At 43.7% G+C, this 19,301-nt stretch overlaps 1 protein-coding gene across 1 annotated transcript in view; it reads right to left on the bottom strand.

The window, feature by feature from the left end:
• T265_15491 (hypothetical protein) overlaps positions 1–19,301 on the bottom strand; it is a gene marked incomplete at both ends in the record, with an annotated part of 98,511 nt that overhangs the window by 68,757 nt on the left and 10,453 nt on the right. The window contains 6 exons of the mRNA XM_009178371.1: positions 883–1,035; positions 1,691–1,895; positions 3,587–3,764; positions 3,901–4,021; positions 8,414–8,492; positions 16,052–16,313. Coding sequence (XP_009176635.1) covers positions 883–1,035; positions 1,691–1,895; positions 3,587–3,764; positions 3,901–4,021; positions 8,414–8,492; positions 16,052–16,313 — 998 coding nt within the window. The remainder of the gene's footprint in view (positions 1–882; positions 1,036–1,690; positions 1,896–3,586; positions 3,765–3,900; positions 4,022–8,413; positions 8,493–16,051; positions 16,314–19,301) is intronic.

The following is a 19,301-nucleotide window of genomic DNA, read 5'->3' as shown; positions in this document are numbered from 1 at the left end:
GATTGATTGATTGATTGATTGATTGATTGATTGATTGACTGACTGACTGACTGACTGATTGATTGATCGGTTGATCGGTAAGTGGATAGACTGATAGGTAACTGGATGGATAGGTGTACAGCCTATCGTTAGAAGTCGTTATTGCATGAGGCAAGGAATTACGAACTATGTGTATTTACATATATAATATATGTGTGTATAGTGTCATCAGTGATCTGTTTTCTAATCTCTTCCTGACGAGCACCCTGCTGATAATTTCTGGAAGGTAGCAAACAGTCGTACGGGAGGTTCCGATTTCCGGCATACACTAACCTCCCTTGGAGGACCAGAGTTTCCGAGTTTTCCGGTAATAATATCAAACTGTTGGTAGTACTTTCAGAAAGAAAATGTTTTTATTAGAAAATTCTAATATTCTAGATGGTTCTAGGCGAAGCTTGTCCTCCTTATACCCAATATTTATCCAAAAGTCATCGTTTCTATCCCGAATCCGAGACGGAACTGCTCGCTTTTCAAGTGGGAAGTTTGAAACTTTTTGTGAAGTCCATGAAGAGAATAGGTAAAGTAGAATTGTTCACATTCCTCTGGATTCTCTATGAAAATAAGTTTAGGAAAAATTGATAACGTTTTCGTCCACAGGGTGTATCAGCTGTAAAAAATTTACCTGACCTACGTTTTGAGTCATCTATGGTCATAAATACTTGGTCCAATAAATCTCATGATTGAGGACAAAATTGTCTTTATTTCCATGCAAGCATATCTAATGAAGTCCCCAAAAATGGAAAGTTTTGGCTGTAGGATCATCTTCGTATCCTAAGGACCAGTTAAGATAGACCCATCAAGACCCCACTATTTTTGAATCCTAATACAGTGCGTGTAACTCACCTCTCTGTGCGCTGAATGATAGCTGACACCCTTGATGGCACCAAGCAGTCGCATGTGCTCGTATGCAGTCAGATGGTCATCCAGGACGTCAAACTGTGTGCAGATCCCGGTGATCTTGCGCAAGTTGATAGCATCCCAAGCATCCAATGGGTTCTGCCAAGAGAAAACCAACAACTGTCGTCTTAGTTAGTTGGATTTATTGTTACATTTCCGACGGATACATGAAGAGAGAACAGCCATTGACGGTTTTCTTGCCTGATATGTTAGCCTAGGCTCAGCCTAACGAATTACAGGGTGTAGCCAAAACTCGGCATCGTTCCATTCATACGCCCTTGAACTCTAGAGTCTGGTTCAAATAACCTTGGAAAGGAGTACTTCTACAAATGTCACCAACGAAAAGGCAAATTCGCTTGAACTGGGGACAAACCCACGGCCTGCTACTCGCTGGATAAGTGATCCACTAGCTGAGCCGTCACAAAGGCTGCATTTGAATTTGTCTAGTGGATTAAACAAATGTGTGTGTGGCTTTCGGGAATTCCACAGTGAGTCAGACAATGATAACTCCCGTGTGTTAGTTTGTACAGGTACTCAAGACGTGAGAAGCTCTGAACCAATGCTGTTATCACATCAGGGGATCTGTCAACATGCTTAAGCTAAATGCTCAGGGAAGACTACAAAACCATGCAGAAGATGGAAGTAAACGGAGCTCCGCTGTGCGATGTTTGTGTTTTTGCTGCAGTGAAACAAGGAAAAACTTCCCCGTGTTGAACGAACACCGAGTTACAGTTCTCTTCACCAAGCCGCTCACCTTTCCAAAAATTCTAATGTTACCACCAGTTGCTGGTTGTAGTCCTGCAAGTATGCTAAAAATTGTGGTTTTTCCTGCGCCATTGTGTCCCAGAATGGCCGTGATTTCTCCCTTTTGTAATAATAAGTTTACCTTGGATACGGCCCGAAATTTGGTTTTCGACCAACCTCGCCATCGAACGTAGTCTTTCGAGACACCTTGTAGCCTGCATGAAAGAAGGAAGAGAAAAGACATGGTATGAAACCTCATTTCTAGGCAGAAGGATTGCGTGCATTGAAGAACTTTAATGTTTTTTTCCTTCCACACCTAGTATGAAGTCTCCCTTCTAGTAAAGTTGGCCCAGGCATTTTTTTCAGTTTCACATTCCTTATTTTGGACCTGTTCAATATAAATTCAATCTTCAAATAAATAGATGATAACCATGAAGTAAATCGGAATTACCTAAATGCTCTGTTGTTTTTTGACGTGACGAACAACAGCTTTGCTTCTTCCCAGTGCCAAACCTCATTGTCGCCGACGTCACCTCAACCCATGCATATCACTACAGTCTGTCTTGAATCCGTTGACATGATCCGTACACTGTTTAGATCATGTACCTACCGTTGTCTGAGAATCCTCTGACGTTCTGAGGAAGAACAACCGATGGTCAACCGATGACAAGATCCCGAGCTAAGAACACTTCAATTCCACCATCCAACCGGATTTTCAAACATCTTCAGTGACGTTCATGCTGTCAGTCTCTATCCAGTGTGTCTTACTGAGTGTTGGAGTTGTTGCATGCTATCCCTATATCCCTGATCCTATATCATATTTTCTTCTCTCTATTATAAGGTTTTATTCAAATAAATTGACATGACCATGTGACAGTGAAGTTCCGTTATTCTCATTGGGCTTGCTGTCGATGCTGGTGATGACCTGATTGGGAAGGAAGCTTTAGGAGAAAATTCCCCAGTGGTAAATTCTTTAGTTAATGATGAGCTTGAATCCCTAATCTGCTCAATCAAGATTAAGTAGATCAATTCTAAGGTTCGATTCTCTGTAAGTTCTCAACTTTAACTTCATTCCAGTCCTTTTCCCTTTATAATTTATTCGTGGTAACCAAATCATACTCTTTTGGTTCTTGTTATCACTGCCGATGATGATTATAACAATCATTAATTACTATTATTATTAATAGGAAAAGGAAGAGGAGTAGCATGGTTCTGACGAGGACGCTGATTATGAGAAGGAGTAGGAGGATGACGATAGTGTTGAATTGAATGGGTGGGTTTTAGGTCAATTAGACTGTGCATCACCTCCATTCACCCACAAACCAACAGTAAATATTATGGGAAATTTCAGGTAGCTCTTCTAATGACAGACTGTCTGAAATGACCAATTTCGGAATACAAACGGTAACTTCCGCAGCCATAAGCAACATAAGCCTACTTTTTGTTACACAAAAGAATGCAAAGGAGCTATTGTGACTTAGTTTACACTTCAACTAGGCTGTGCCTCAATACCACTATGAGATGGTATTGCGTGCGAATCTTCTGGGTCCACATCTGGCTGGCTAGTAATTGCGGTCAGTTTCGATTTGAAATCGACGTGCGCGGCTTCCAAATATTTAGAAACGGATAGAAGCTATGCAGTTAGTTAGTCATACAACCACTGAAAATCGGATTGCCATGAATTATACTGTGGTAGTTGCGAACACAAATTTAGGACCAGTGATTAATCAAGATGACCACCAATTGGAAACAGGATCACACTCATTTTGCACTCATATTGGCTGTCATGCCCTACCTAGCATAAATGTAAACAGATCAAATTAAATTTATCGAGTTGTATTTGTTTTGATGATGATCTTGATTTGGACCGAAAACAAATTTGTGCTGACAAATTCCGAGTGCTTACCAGACACGGGTGAATTCTAGTTTAGACTCCTCAACCAAACGATCAATTGTTCGATTTGTGTTTCCCTTGATGAATATTGATGATTGCTCCATGCTGGCATAATTCACGTCCAGCGCCTGGAAGAACATCTTGATGAATACAACTGGAAAATTCCAATCGTATTTGTGTCCAGTTCCACCTGAAAATAGGGATGTGGGATTGTTCGTCTCACGAATGACACAATGGCCCGCAACGATTTTCTCACTTCGTTCCAGCTACTATCAAAAACTAGTAGCTTGTATCCGAAAAAAGATATTCTGCCATAATCAACTTACTGTTCGATATGCAATCCAGATACGCTCCGAGCAAAATAGCTATCGCGGCATGAACCACCTGAGCATGCGTGTAGAAATAGGTGTGGGTTTCTTCAGTGGATACCATTTCTTTGTTTAAGATCTGCGTGGGAGACGGCGGAGTAGAGATCAGTAAAATCACATGTCTGTTTTCCGGCAACGCGAAGCATGTGTGCAACCGGAAAGCGCTGATTTGACCACAAAGAGGAGTGCATATATAAGTGAAGTATCCTCATGCTAAAATCTTCTCCCTCGCCTTGGTACTATCCTGTTGAATTTATTCGGAAGTGTAGATGTCAACAACTCAATAATCACCTTCATATCATACAAAACAAAGTTTTCAATGAACTGAAAAATCCACGAAACCGGTAGTGAAGCCATGGATGAATTCATTCCTAACCGGCAATTTGTTTCTGGCTCAAAAGTTACTTGATTAGAAGTTAGAGGGCCGGTCAGATTTCATGACAAACAGAGTGATCAGTTGGCAACAGACGGGTCGGCTGACAAAACTTCATGAGTATGACTCGGGGGAAGTCTCTCATCTTTGAATTTAGATCACCTAGTGGTTTTGAGAGTATAATCTTTCGTATAGATGTAATGCACTACTCATAAGCCTGCTGAAAACTAGTTGATGGCTTAGAAGCTTCATAAACGAGAGAATTTGCCGAGTTCCAGGTGAGTGGGCCGTCAAAACCAACTTGGTACGCAAATGAGTGTATTTCGCTAATTCCCCTTCGTTTTTAGTTCTGAAACATCCATAGGTTGGCGTAACAGGTACAAATATGAAGGTGTCCTGGGAGCCAAACCTGGATGGATGATACAACAAAGTATAATCTCACCTGGTCATTCACCCATGCCGAAGATAATTCATGACTGGTAACTCCATACTATCACGTTTGACTTTAGAGCAGCATTTCAGAAAGAGGTTACTTAAAAATATAGTTTCTCGCAAATATGGTTAATGAATGCACCACCCCTGGAAAGGTTATCAGAGGGAAAATCAGCTGCAGACTGATGTGCCCTCTGATAGCCTTTCTAAATCCAGTGGGGCGTGCAGCAGACGCGGGACAACGAAGAGACAACAAACCTTATGTGGGCTGCTGATACCATTCAAGCCGCAGTGGCTAATGGCTGCGACAGTGAAAGTTACCAGAATCCGCATTTGGAACAGCAGCGGGCTTTTAGGGCTAACAAACGTGTGGGACTCATTCGAGCTGATAATTGTCGGTCGCTCTTTACAAAGGCATCCGCAAATTAAGTGGTCTTAACCTGAAGAACAGAACCTAACCTCTAACCCGAATTCTTGTACTTCCTTCACTTCACCCATCGATCGTGATAATTATTTACCGATACTAGTGAGAAACACCAAGACAGTTCGATGTGGCCTGTCAATAGAAATATACTTCCTCGAGTTCACATTTTCATCACCCTTCCTGGCGCACTTATTCTGGTGGGTCCATGACGAATTGGAGCACCAACGAACTCGAGTTTCGCTCCTATTAGGGCTCAGAGCAAAGCATATCCTTGACAGTGTGGGATTCGAACTCCGGACATTTGACGGGTGAGGCAACCGAGTTACCGCAATTCAACCATTGCGCGCTAACCCCACTCGACTTATCACAAACGAACGGGTGAAGATATCCATGCTTGGGTGGTTTAAAACCCGACCAACCAATCCACTCACTATAATGACACTTATGCGCCGAAAATTTTCCATCCACTCCATCCGGAATGAAAACAAGGGCTAAGTAGAGAATGCTTTTTAATAAAAAAATTAAAGTTTATTTGGATGCATCACCTTACTCGCGTCTGTACGTAATAAATAAGTGTTAATGTTCAATTCCCAGGCGAAAATGCACTGTTTCCAGTTAAATACGATATTTTTCCAAAGGTGTCAGTTTGGAGATCAACAAACTGATTATTTTCGCTACTGAGTGAATGAAAGCATCCAACATAGATGTCCACTCTACTTAAGTCCGTTCAACTTTGTCGCTGACGAAAGAAGAACGATGTCAGCTATTGGTGTGTACATAGCTACTGACAAGGAACTGGTTGATCTGGAGCATGCGGATGATTTTCTTTACAACTTTAGGGGTGAAAGAAGCTAAAGTCTTTTTCGGACGAACTATCTTTGAAGTGCACCTGGCTTCCACACACTTCAGGGTCATGTTCGTGGATGGTGCTTGGTCGGGCAGCAAATAATTTGATAAATTCATCTGTCCAGTATCAGAGGCTGAGGTGGATTGGTTATACATTACGCACTCTTTTTCAGCCAGTTCGGTTAAGTCAGAGTGGCTGAAGCAGGTGTTTGGCCAACCTTTGGGTTTGCCATACGGTAGTAAAGAGATTACGAAGAGTTTTGGCCCCTTGGTATGAGGCTTAGGTGTTCCTCCATGAGCCTCACTTGAGACACTGACAGAAATGGTCGTTGGTCAACTCCACAGCGTTCTCAATATCATCTCCTATCTAAAGTGTTCGAACGAGTGTTTGGACGTGAAGGCCACTCGAAATGCTTGTAGGGGTCTGGCACTAAGTGCATTCTCTCCGTTCTTCTGCTCTTTTCCATGGTAAGACTTTTGCGTAAATTATGGCTGTACGGTTTTGAGCCACTGAGTCTCAGTACCGATGTTATTCCGTCTATTGTGATGATGATGATAATGGTGGTGATGAGAGTGACAGTTAGAGGGAGGAATTACGTATCCATAATTTAGAATGACGCATTGTCCAAAAAGTCTTAAATAGTCATTTGTTCCCTGAGGCCTATGTTGCCATTGTCTTATCGTGCACCCCACGTCTCTAAACACAGAGAACTACCCTGTGTGGAGTTCTCGTATTCACAAGTGCAGACAGTTGTTTGCCATTCCTGCCACAACGAATTGTCACACAATCCAAGGGTTAATCAAGTTGGGGATGACTCGGTGAAAGAAGTACCGGTGCTGATATTGCATTCGAGATAATCTATTAGCGTCGTTCGGATTATCAAAGGTGAGGTGGCCAATTTTCTTAACGTATTTGTCTGAATTTATCTGCGTCCCGTTTGGCTTGGTGTGGTGCGTAGGTCTGGTCGTAAAAACGTAAACAGGTAGATTGTTCAGTAGCAATATTTGAGCTTGAAAAATTGCCAAGACCCGAAGTGAGGCGTTTTCGCAAGGTTTACACTCATCAGGCGTCTCAAATCTTCGCGTATGACAACAAGTGGTTAACGACCTGAGTACATTATTGGGAAATCGTACCTTTTACTGTGCTGTACCTATGCCCACAAGAACACCTTGAATCATGGCTTGACAACGGCAGATTTCTTGTCACAAAAAGGACAGCTGTTATGTATCCTTGAAGTCACCTTTCTGATGAATCCGTAATGTTTGTCCAGATAAACCCCATCTCATCTCAGTGCTAAACTACCGATTTGATTGAACTCCCTACCCATTTCTGCACTGTCAGTTTAACTGAGTCACTCTCAACTGGTTCTTCAGTTTCAGGTGTTTTGACTCACAGCTCTTACGCAGTCCTTAAGCCTAGACAGAAGCGAGTAGAATAATGAAAGTGGGCTCTACGTTTGGGCTCTTTGGTCAGGGTGGTAAGACTTTACTGCTATACGGTCCCCAATTCTCTCAGCTGTGCCAAGTTTTTCAGCCATCTAAAACTGTGTCTGGACGTATGAGTTGAGGTGCACCCACCCGGCGGGCGCACTGCAATGACTGAGTGGATAATGAAGTTTAATTGTATCATCCGTTGGTTTGTTGTTTTCAAAGATTACTGCCTCAAATATCCATCTCCTCTGGAACCAATTCCAGTTCATCCACTAACTGAAACAAAAGTTCGTCCGGCATTTCAGTTGTTGTCCTGTACTCCTACTATGGATCTGTTGCTACAATGCTGAGCGGCTAAAGTAGCTGAACCGTCTCAGCGACATCTTATTTTTTAGCATTTTGCCGTCAGCAGCAATATATACTTTGCTGGGCATGTCTCCCTAGAAAAGCAATCAATAACTACTACATACTACCATATACTACATATTACAAAGGAAGAGTACTGGTTGTGGAACAATGATGTGTTAGACCGAATGCAAGTTAGAGATAGAAATCGGGCCGTTCACAAGCAGCTATCATTCGTAACATTTCTGTCCCTTTGGCTGACTTAAAAAGGGGCCACAGGGAATCATAGGTTTGATTTTATCTCTCATCTGGTAAAACTGACTACTTGCAGATGGCTAGTAGACAACTGCGTACCATCCTGTGCGAAGAGACAGCGGTTTCATTACCAGAACTCTGGTGCTGACAACTAACACTTTAATCCTGTTCTGATCCGCTGTGAGATTCACGATGCAGAATTGCGATATGTGTTCTTTCCTCACATCTGTCTGCATCATCATACACCTGGGTGTATGATGACGTAGCGTACTGGGATAATTCACGACAGGATATTTCACTCCTCCTAACAGGATATCCTAAAGGAGAAAACATAGAACTGAGAGTTAACTTGAATATAAACTCACTTGCAGCATAAGAGATGAGTATGCATAGCTTGGAACTATATACCCATAGTTGTCGATTTTGGACCATCGATGCCAAGTCCTGAGGAAAAAACAATGATAGAATACACAGAATCAGGAATTTTCTAACCAATTTTATAGTGAGAAAGCCAGAGAATGACAGGAATTTTCGTTGGATATAGAAACTCTGATGCATTCAGTTGAGCCCTACCACATGCGGTATTTTCTCCTGATTGAAACTCATCAGATAAGCACAAGAGAAACAGTCACGTGTTCGTTTTCCGCCTATCGCCCTCGAGGTACGTTTGCTGATCATTTGATACTCAAAAACCGTAATTAGGGCTTCATGAGGCTGAGGCCGTCAAGTACACACGATATCCGCTGTTTCGTCATCCGGTTATGTTCGCATCCCACAAAATTTTAGATATCACGAAATTTTGAATTCTTATTCGCATCCGCCTCGTTGGTAGAGCCCGCTGCTAACCAGAGGTGACCACTGTGTTTAGTAAACAGGCAAGCAAGACTGGTAAATTCAGTGTTACTATTGCCCATTATTAGTACTGGTTTCCGGTAGTGCCATTCGACCTGAACTTCTGCAGCAGCGCACTTGCACTGCGTATAAGATAAATGCGGCTTGACCTGCTTCAGCAATGCTTTCTTGTATGCTTTCCTGCCGCAGACTTGACTTCAAGTGTTTAAACCCAGCTGAATCTTTCGTGTATGATGTTTCTAACTGAGACATTGGGCGGCCTGGTACAGTACATTCAGTTGCTCAGAAACATCATAAAGGAGAGATTCAGCAGGGTTCCAGGCGAGTCGCTCGCAAAACCTAATTCGTTTGCAAATAAGTGTATTTTGCTAATTTCGTGCAATTCCGTTTCAACTAGAACATGAGGTCGACGGAAACTCCTGGACTGCGCCTATCTGATGAGTCCCAAGAATGGCGATACCGTCATGGGCTGTCGAAGGAAAGAGACGTTCTTGAATTATCACTCCTCGCTTCACGTTATCTAAAGTTTAGCTGGAAAATACTGCTTAATTCTCGTGTTATCAGCAATGAAGTTGGACCCAACTCGAATAAGTCGGGTTGTATCATATCAACGAGGTTCAGAGGAGAGTGCCGTTTACCTCAAGCATGTCTGTCGCGTGATGTACTGTGTGGGTCGATTAAAGTGCGTTTCTCGTAACACCAGGAATGGTGAGAATAAAAATGTACAAAAATAAACACAGAAGGGAAGCTCTCATACCGCAATCCAAATTCGTGAATCGTACCTGGTTGTGCTCTAAGCATATTACATAAAATCGTGCTGATCCGAAAGCCCGCTGTTCCGCTCGTTAGTCAGTTAGAAGCGAATTACAAAAGGCACGCTACATTCGTAACGTGCATTATGACAAAATTTTTGCGTCATAATTCGTCAAGATACATTTTTGGTCTATGAGATGTCGTTAAGAACACATACATGCAGTTCCTCCCGGAGACCACAGTTATTTTTCGCTAAAGTTTTTCACTGCTTCGCAAACAAGTGAGTTGCTTTCCAAATCAATGGCATTGCCCACTGCTCTAGTTACCCGGATCTTTATTAATTGAAAACGAGGATTCCTTGCTTATTTGCAGTGGTATTGCTTTACAAGTGCAAAGAATGACGATCGACAGGTAGTCGGAGGCCACTGTCCGGAATCCGTGTTGCCAAAGGATGGTTTGATCGAGTTTTCTTTGTGAGGCCCCTTGCTGCTCGATACGGCTACTGGTGGCATATTATGTACATGCTTCCGATTTGCCATTGGGTTCTAACGTAAGCTGCTTCTACTAGCACACTGAAAATCGCTGCCAACCGACCGCACGACCAACGGTTAGAGCCTTTCAGTATTTATCATTCACAATACCAGCACGTGTCGCTTGACAAACTAATGTCATTAATTGATTTTATGCTACTGTCTGACTCATCTACTTCAGCTGGATGTGGGTATGGAATGGCAGTAACTGTCTGAAGGACTGCGTGATGATGTGCGTGACATCTGACCTTAAGTCATCTGTCACGATGCTGACCTGTTCAGTGAGCGAAATGTCTTGGATGAGGGGCCTCCTGTGTAATTGTGATAGACCTGACGGCCTAGAATCGTCACACTCTGTTTTGAACAGGATTTAGACATCAGGACTGTCTCTGAAGCATTTGCCTACTGGTTTAGCTATCCCAGGCTACCCGATGACTGAATGGTTTAGGTGTATCAAATGTCTGCCGGACCCAAGTGATGAACGACGTGATGAAAGGTGTTGTCTTCTCTAGATATTACATCCATACGTGCTTCACTCATCGCAGACGGACAAGAATGAAATTAGTCTTTTCTTAGCCTAGGTATTTCTCGCTTCGAATTCAGATGATGGGTTACAGATTCTTCCATTGGTTTGCAGCTGTCGTCGGTACAGATGGGGATACTCAGTTGCCCAACCGGTGACGCCCAAACATTGAAACTATCGTCTCTAATGCGTGGTCAGAGAACTCGGTGGTCAACTGCCTCTATTTTGTCGGCGTCATCCTTCCATTCTCCTCACTCTCAACAAACGCAACTGTCACAGCTTTAACAAAAGTATGTTGGTAAGTTGTTTTCAGCTGACAGACTGAAGTGCACCGAACACTAACCCTGACGGTCAGGTACTATCATCTGGCGGTCGAGGAAGGTGAAGCTACCAGCATGTACAAATCAATATTCATTTCGCTGATAGTAATCTTCAAATTTAGCTCCATTCCTCGACTGTAGTCAGCCCACAAAATAAAGTTGGCCCCATGGTGAGTCTTCGTAGGTAGCTTAACTGTGGGCCATTAGGATTAGTCTGGTGTCTTCGTTGGAAATGCCGACACGCACAGACTCACCAACAGAAGCACCTTCCTCAAAGTTAACTCAGTGACATAAACAACAGTCAGACAACCAACCACGGTTTGTGAATGAGGTTTAGTCAGAACCCTACGATGTCATGTACTTGTCCAACTTTTCGGCTACCACGGTTAACTCTTCTCGGGAGACTAGGCAGAGGCTGACGCAACACCAAGCCAGATTTGTAAGCTGTCCATGGACCGTTGCCAGGATTGGGGCAGTATGTACACGCGCATGTGAGCATACTGTACGTCATCACTGTACTTCATCACATCAATTAAGCGCGAACATTTTCACCTGATCAGACGTAAAAATGCGGATGAGTCCAGTGTGTGCTGTGAGGTAGTGGCAACACGCTCGCCTTGCATGTCACATTTCGGAGTTCAAACTCCGGCACGGCCATCGGATCTGCGCCATGATGAGCTTTCTCCCCGTTGGTTTGAACTCACCAGGATGACTGCGCGAGGACAGGAGGACGATTGTTCAAACAAGAGTCATGTGTTCCACAAGGTGTGTGTGTGTGTGTGTGCGTTGTGTGCGTGACCCATTAGTCCTGGTCTTAATATTGGTCTCTGCCTACCGTTAGGCCACATTAAGTGAATTTGCATGCGTGTGCGTTGTCTTGGTTGCTGCCGGCGGTCCTTTCCCTTAGGTTATTCGAGGTCATTCCTGGTTTGCTGAATGCGACGAACTTACGCGAGTGACCGCCGTAACAGAATGACTACTAATTCCGGAAGCTTGTTGTGCCCTATTCACTCGCGATTGCCGTGGGAGCGCGACGGTGCTATACGATTCGTTTAGGTATGGCTGTTGAAGTTGGCTATTCAACCTTTGATTGATTACAGCGTCACCGCCAAAAGGCATTTACATCGTCTAATGAAAAAAAGCGCTGATTGAAGGAACAACCTAACAGAATGGAACGGGACCATAAAGCTGAAAAGATTGGCGGATTTGAGACAGGGTTAAGTAAAGAGGCGGGCATACACACTGTACGACAGTAGAGAGGAGGAATGTGGATTTATAACCATATTTTTCGGATTGGTGACAAGTGACTAGCCTCAGAAAACATGGTTTATGGGCCTTCACGATGATTCAACACGAATATAAGCTTTGACTGACGCTAACCAGAGTGGGCCAGTATCAGAAAGGTCAGATTCCTGAAATTAACCACTGAGTGCCCAAAATCTACTGCGACCCTCAACTCCACTGGACGCTGACCAGACAGACAACGTCCCCTCAACATGGAGCACGTGACAGCCTTGCATCAAAGTCAGACAGCGTGAGTCAGCATAGAACCAAGGTCAGACAGCAAGACTCCAATAAAAGAGTTTGAGGCTGTTGTGTTTTCGCACTCACGCTTTCGCACTCGCTTCTTCGCAATAAAGCTGTTGTGTCCCTTATCGGTGAGTCTTTTTTCGGCACTAGGCATTAGAACGGGGACAGAAGTCTGATGTAACAACCAGTGAGATGCTTCTTCACCACTCTTCGTCAAATGACTTTAGCTCGGTGTCGTCAGAAAATAGATCTCTTTCGTCGGTATATACAACTCACCGGGTAAGGGATCCAGTCAAATGAGCACTAGTCGCGCTTTTCAGTAACTTATTCAGCCTGTAATGCGCGTAATGCTTGACCACACACCTTTTAACAAAATGTTACACGTCACCCATCGAGTCTTGCTAACCCGTGAAACGTGTTTCACATCACATCTCTACTGTATTCTGAGCAGCCGGATTGTATCCTGAACCGCAGTAATTCGCATCGGGAACGCTTAAAACATGTTCAAGTTTCCATATTCTTTTCCCCTTATTAATTCTCACCTGGTGCCGAGTTCCAATTCTCTGGAAATTTTTGATTTCAGTATCTAAAGCCGAATACTGTGGATATGAGATCTGACCATGTGCGTTGGTGAAGTTGGCGATCACTCGTCTTATCAACGGTGTGGTTGTTCCTCACCTCAAAGAACGGGTATACCTTGGTTAGCTTTATCGCGCACAGCGGATACCCTAATAAACAAGACTTTTAGATTGAATGAGATCCCGTGTCATTCGGATGTCCACTAGCGAGCAGGTGGATCTCCAGTCACCGAAGTCTCTTTAACCAAAGTTCGGAGGCAAACCACGCACTTAAGTTTTGCCCATTAAGGATTTGCGTATCCGCACCACGAGCCAAAATATGCTAATAGACATCTCACTATTGGTGGGTACAAGACACTTTGCTGTATGTTTCGGAAAATACACTCAAAATGCATATGGCAAGGCGGTGTCAATATACCACCCTGGTATTACCAGTCTTTCAAGAAACAACTCACTGTGCCTGTTCTAACCACCAACCTGGAGGACTAGGAGACCGTGCTCTATCCACTGACCAAATTGTCATGAGAAACTCTGCTGGTGCAAAGGTGACTCCCTATCCCAGTATACTTCAAAGCGTCACCTAGGTACACAAACCGGCACACCAATATAAGGTCCAATCGTGTTGCCTTCCGTCCGTTATCGTTGATTTACTGATTGATACATGTTAAATCTGACACGGAGTTGATGTATCACGAATTCCCTATTTAACGAACAGATTTCCAAGTTTAAATTTTATATCCACAATGTGCAACTACTTCCCCGGTATAGGCTATCATCCCATGCAAGACCAATTAGCATTTCTACCTCCTGTTTTCTTTCACTGATCTATTATTTCCTGGTTATCTTGGATAGAACTCGTCGTTTCCTCTCCCGGCCTCAGGCTTGATTTGTCTTCAGACTGGTTCATTTCACATGTTATTATCTCATTTGGGTTTACATACCGTAGAATGAGAAACAGGCCTGTCCGTTGTCGGCTACTTGATACATTGTTACCAAGGTCATTTTGTTGTCCCTTGAACACGTGCTTGCATCGGTGACCTCTACTTGACCCTAATTCTATCAACAAGACGACAAACCTGTTCTGATCTGTTCCGATAACGCCCTCCATTCGTGCGCTGCTTACCCGTAATGCTGGAGGAATCGTAGGGTCGATGGGAACTCATTTTGATGAGACGCACAACTATGATTTGTCTCAGGCTGATTGATTTTGGAAACATTCACAGTTCATGATTATTAGATAGTAGTCACGCCACCCCAATCAAATACATAAATTTGTTATAGTAACAAGCCACTGGCTTCTATTTTGTCACCACAGTAACAAAGAATGATGTTTTGTTCATTCTGGAAACATGGTGAACCCGCTAACCCGGAAACGGGAAAGATCGATTGTTTGAGTTGAAATGCTGCAAGAAAGTGGAATTATTGTCAATTTAGAAAACCCAGAGAAACGCGATTAATGACAACCTCTTCAGACAAAATTTGCTGATCGGTCAAACTCATCACAATGACCGCTCAATCATCGTACTCTTCCTCCTCATCATCCTCACAACCATTCGATTGTTAGATGACTGTACTCATCAATGTATTTTGTTCAAAGGTAAAGTCTAGTGTCAAACTGTGCAACTGTGCAAAGCTCAACCCTATGTGGCCAGTTACATCCGGCAGTGAATGACTCATAAGCCCACATACATTCACTCGTCTCTATCGCGTCCACTCATGTGTCAGGTCACCTGTGCACAAGTTACCAGTCTGTTGTTGGCGAGCTTGACCTGGTGAACGGTACTGATTTTTGTAGCGTCTAACTTGATCACTAGTTTGTCGATTGCCAGTAAAAAAAATAGTGTATACACTATACAAAGACATAAACCACAGGGTGTGTTCACCCAATGTTCACCCATGGAGATAACGGGAAATGTCAGATTTACGGATAAACCATGGAAAACGAACAAATTGGCCCTACTGACTAACTGTATATGTCAAAACCAATAAAGGATTTGGTCTCGCATCCTGAAGACCATTGGCGGTAGGATCTTTCAGTGAAATAATTGTCCAAACTTCCAGTTTCTTCAGAACAACAACCTCACCGTTTCGCCACTCCGATCCAGCTTTTCATCTTATCAGATGAAAATATGATCCAGACCTCTGAATAAAGGCCTTTGAATACATCAGGTCAATCCGCAATCCAGGATAGATTTGTTGAAGATAGAAGCTTCTATGGTACTGGTCCTGCCGTGCTAAGCCTTTCTTCCGATTCCCTATAAACTGTAGCAAACAGTATGGACGGTTAACAGTTCTACCTTGGTCAGTCGTAGCAGACTAATGTCTATGGTGTTGAGGCTAATCCAGATTATCGGAGAAAATTTAACTTTTAAGAGACATCAATCAAGCTGACTCGAGAGTCGATGGTTGAAACGTGACCTTCGCCCATCTAATTTCAGGCCACTAGTACAAGCTGGGCAACAAACAGATGCTAATGGCAACCAAATCCGAGGCTTTTGGTTGTCAGTGGTGTGTGCATAAGTTTTTGAATCAATGCATTTCGCTGCAATGGTGCTGATAACATGAAATCAACTCTGCTTGTTTGTCTGTTCGATCAGCAGTGCTGACAATTTCGGCACTAGTGACGCGCTTGGTCGATTGCCACATGCCGTAACATATCTGTTAACGGTGATTATGTGATCTTTTCTGGTCAGATAAGATAGTAGGACCTGAAAATGCATCGAGCGGCTGCCCTAACACAAGATGAAAGCAGTCGGGTGAGTGAGCTATCTCTCAAGCTGGCGGAGCTTAGCCCTTTGTATTAGGCGAAAGTGTAGTATTACCAATCAACGTCTACCTAGTTGAAAAATCTACAACTCGAATTTGAGATTCACTGTCCAAAACTTCGGCCACATGCGATTTACAAAAGAAAACTCACACGTCCTCAAACACCTGGTTGATCATAACGAGCTGAGCCACCACTCCCATCGCAAACAGAGCGAGTAACGGGAATAACACCATCCTTGTAGACCGTGCTAAGGCGCACACGATCAGACCAATGCCAAATTGATGCCAGCTGAGGAGAATGTTAGTGCCGAAGATCTGTCCGTATTCAGTGGGTGTCAGAGGGTGTTTTGACAGATCTCCACCCAGAGTCCACAGAACCAGTGTTCCGAAAGCGGCCAAAGGGAGAACACCAACTTTTGCAAAGAAAAAGAATCAGGTAGAGTTGAAAATCGTATTATCAGCCACATTTGGTCCGGAAATAGGTATATCTAGTGTCACTTTACCCTTGCGGAAGGGTTATTCTGGAAGGAACAATGCTGAGAATTCTATTTTGGTAACATGAATTTTGTCAAGGTGGTCTCAGCTTGGGTTGCTTAGATGGGCCTAGTATACGTTTGTTTCACGACTTAAATCTCGTGATCATGGGTTTCATTGATTTAGTGACGATGTGTCTGACTTGAGTGAACGTACCGAAAGTGACTCGTCAAATGTAGATGAACTGAAAATGAAGGTCAAAAGGTGGAAGGAACCCTTTCAGTGCATGAGTGCCAAGAAGCTCGAGAAAAGCGCGAGGGCTGAGAAAGTGCCAGGCTTCCCAAGTCTACATAAGAAAAGTTGTGAGTCTAAAGTCGGGTTCGAACCATGGGTATTGGTCCTGGTCGAATCCGTGAGTACATTTCCCATCAATATCGTCATCGAAAAAAACGAGTTGTTGGTAACTGGGGGTTTGGTGGCACACATAATCAATACGATCAACTGTTACGCGTCTCGAGACGCCAAGAACTACTTTTTCTTTGATTCGAAGCATAAAACGCATATCTTAAGTTGATTTTCCCCCGGTACAGGGTAAAGAGCCCTTAAAATAGCCCAAATAGATACTACCTGTGCAACACGATCAGCAGCATATTTGGGGCAGTCATGGAGAGAGACAGGTAGTTGTGTATGAGCGACATCCTCGGGGCCACGGCTTTGGTCCTTGGTAGTGTACAGGCTAGAAAGCTGTACACTGCCAGGTGCAGACTGCAAGGCAGTATGCGAGGTGTGGGGAGCAGAATTGTCAGAAGTATCGTGTGTTTTGGGTTAATCCCGTCCACTTAGTCCAGTGTGGTATTGTGCTCCTGTGATCCTCACACTTCCAAATACTGCCCACATGAGAACTGAATTCCATGGTTGTGGTGACCGTTCTACGGTTTATAGATAGGTCTCATAGCACCGTGTATCGACTGGGAGTTCATAGGCTCTTTGCGAAATTGGAAACACCTGTTTAAACTGTTCCAACTCGTCACGTAGCTTTCGTGTTAAACCCACTTGCCAACCGAGAATCTACCTCATTCTAGCGGCACCATGTCATACATACCTCAAGTAATTCAGTTTCAAACCGCAGCCTTCCGACCAGTGATACGTTTGGCCACGATCGGCCGATATCACTTAGACTGGACATGATGCCACTAATTTCGAATCACGGAAACCGCATCAGGTGGTCACATATTGACCGCCTCCCCACCTAGAAGCTTCTTGTGAAATTATTCTTTCTATGAGCCACTTATAAATTGATAACAATGTGATACTAGTATGTGTTTCGGTGAGAACTAATCACACTGCTATTCAGCCGCGGTACATTTCCCAACTACCTTAACCTGGTCAGCTTTACCTGGTGCTACCGCGACTCTATTTCGTTACTAGGTATTTATTTGCAAACCATTTTGTTGCTAGCGTTAGCGGCCACCAAAAACACACGGATGAAAACAAACACAAGTGGGTGAATTAGAGACAGATTTCAAGCAGAGCATTTCAGATGGTGTACAGTCTGGGGTAGAGATCCTGAAGAAGTGGCTGAAACTTTTGCTGAGAAATCTCGTTGAGGTGATCCCAGAACTTTTCTGAGTCAGTTTAATCAATTTATCAGCTATAAACCGTGTGCCATATGCACATTGGTTCCAGCTGCTACAGTTTTGATCACCGAAAGACGGGAAAGTGGAATATAAAACCAAGCCTTGGAGGTGAAGGCATGTTCAGTTTGTTCGGAAATCGGATAGCTATGCATTGAAGGCGATAGCTTTGATGCACGAGTGTCATTGACTGCGTGATTGGCCCGTTTCCACCAACGTCAATAATCACTGGTGATTTGAGTCCCGGGGTCTCCATCTAGGGAGGCCGCAGTTGCCCACCCGACTTAGTTTACTGGTTGATGTTTTCGTACTTCGTTGCCAGGTCATGCATTGTCCACCTCTTGGTTGCTTCCGCTCAGTACAGAGCTGGGAGAAAAGAGTTCTGTGAGGCAGATGGTCTTCTCTCATGCGGAGTACATGTCCCAACAGCGTAACCTATGAAGCGTGAGTAATTCATCTATCCCAGGAGAGTTCCTTCTTCCTAAGACCATCTGGTGTATCTCAGCATTACTAATCCGATGTTCCCACCAGACCTGACCAATGCTTCGGAGACACCGATGATCAAACACTGACATGTCCCGTATGTCCTTTGCACATAGGAGCCACGTCTCTGATCCATAAAGCAGTATGGATCGCACCACCACGGTGTAAACTCTTCCCTTGACAGACAATCTCACGTCACGTCGGTGCCATGGGTGTCGGAGGTTGACGAAAGCTGCCCTGACCATTCCGACTCGAGAAATAATGTCATCTCCAGCCAGTCCACCGGGACTTATACAGCTGCCCATGTAAACCACGTCTATTGGCCCACCTGCAAGCATGAGGTGTGGGTTTGATTCCACACAGTCTTGTAGCAGCACTCTACACCTTGCAGGTGTGAAGCGCATGCCAAACCGTGCAGCAGAGTTAGACTTTGGTATCAGAATTCAGTTATCCCCATGAGATCTTTGCACACTGGGTTCTGGTCACTCATCGGTATCCATCAAGATGTCGACCGGACTGAGATTATGCTTAGCACAAAGGGGGGTCCGGCAAACACAGAGATCAAAACAAGCATGGAATCACAAATAAATTTACCGGGGCAAATTAAGCAGTTTGAGATGAGGCAATGCGTGCAGCCTATATTTGAAACTAAAGAGATTCAGTATGAGTTATACCTATTTTTCTATTAGAGGACCTATTCACTTGAAGATACTAGGTCTCGTTTGGGAGAAAACAGTTTTTGAATTTTCTCTTAATTTTCTGAGAAATGCTTCAATGGGTTTTTTACACCGATGTTGAGGCCTACGCTTT

Source organism: Opisthorchis viverrini, assembly GCF_000715545.1.
Source record: "Opisthorchis viverrini unplaced genomic scaffold opera_v5_543, whole genome shotgun sequence".
Classification (NCBI taxonomy): Eukaryota; Metazoa; Platyhelminthes; class Trematoda; order Opisthorchiida; family Opisthorchiidae; genus Opisthorchis; species Opisthorchis viverrini.
Note: the sequence above shows the minus strand (reverse complement) of the source record. Positions and strands in the feature narration are given on the sequence as shown.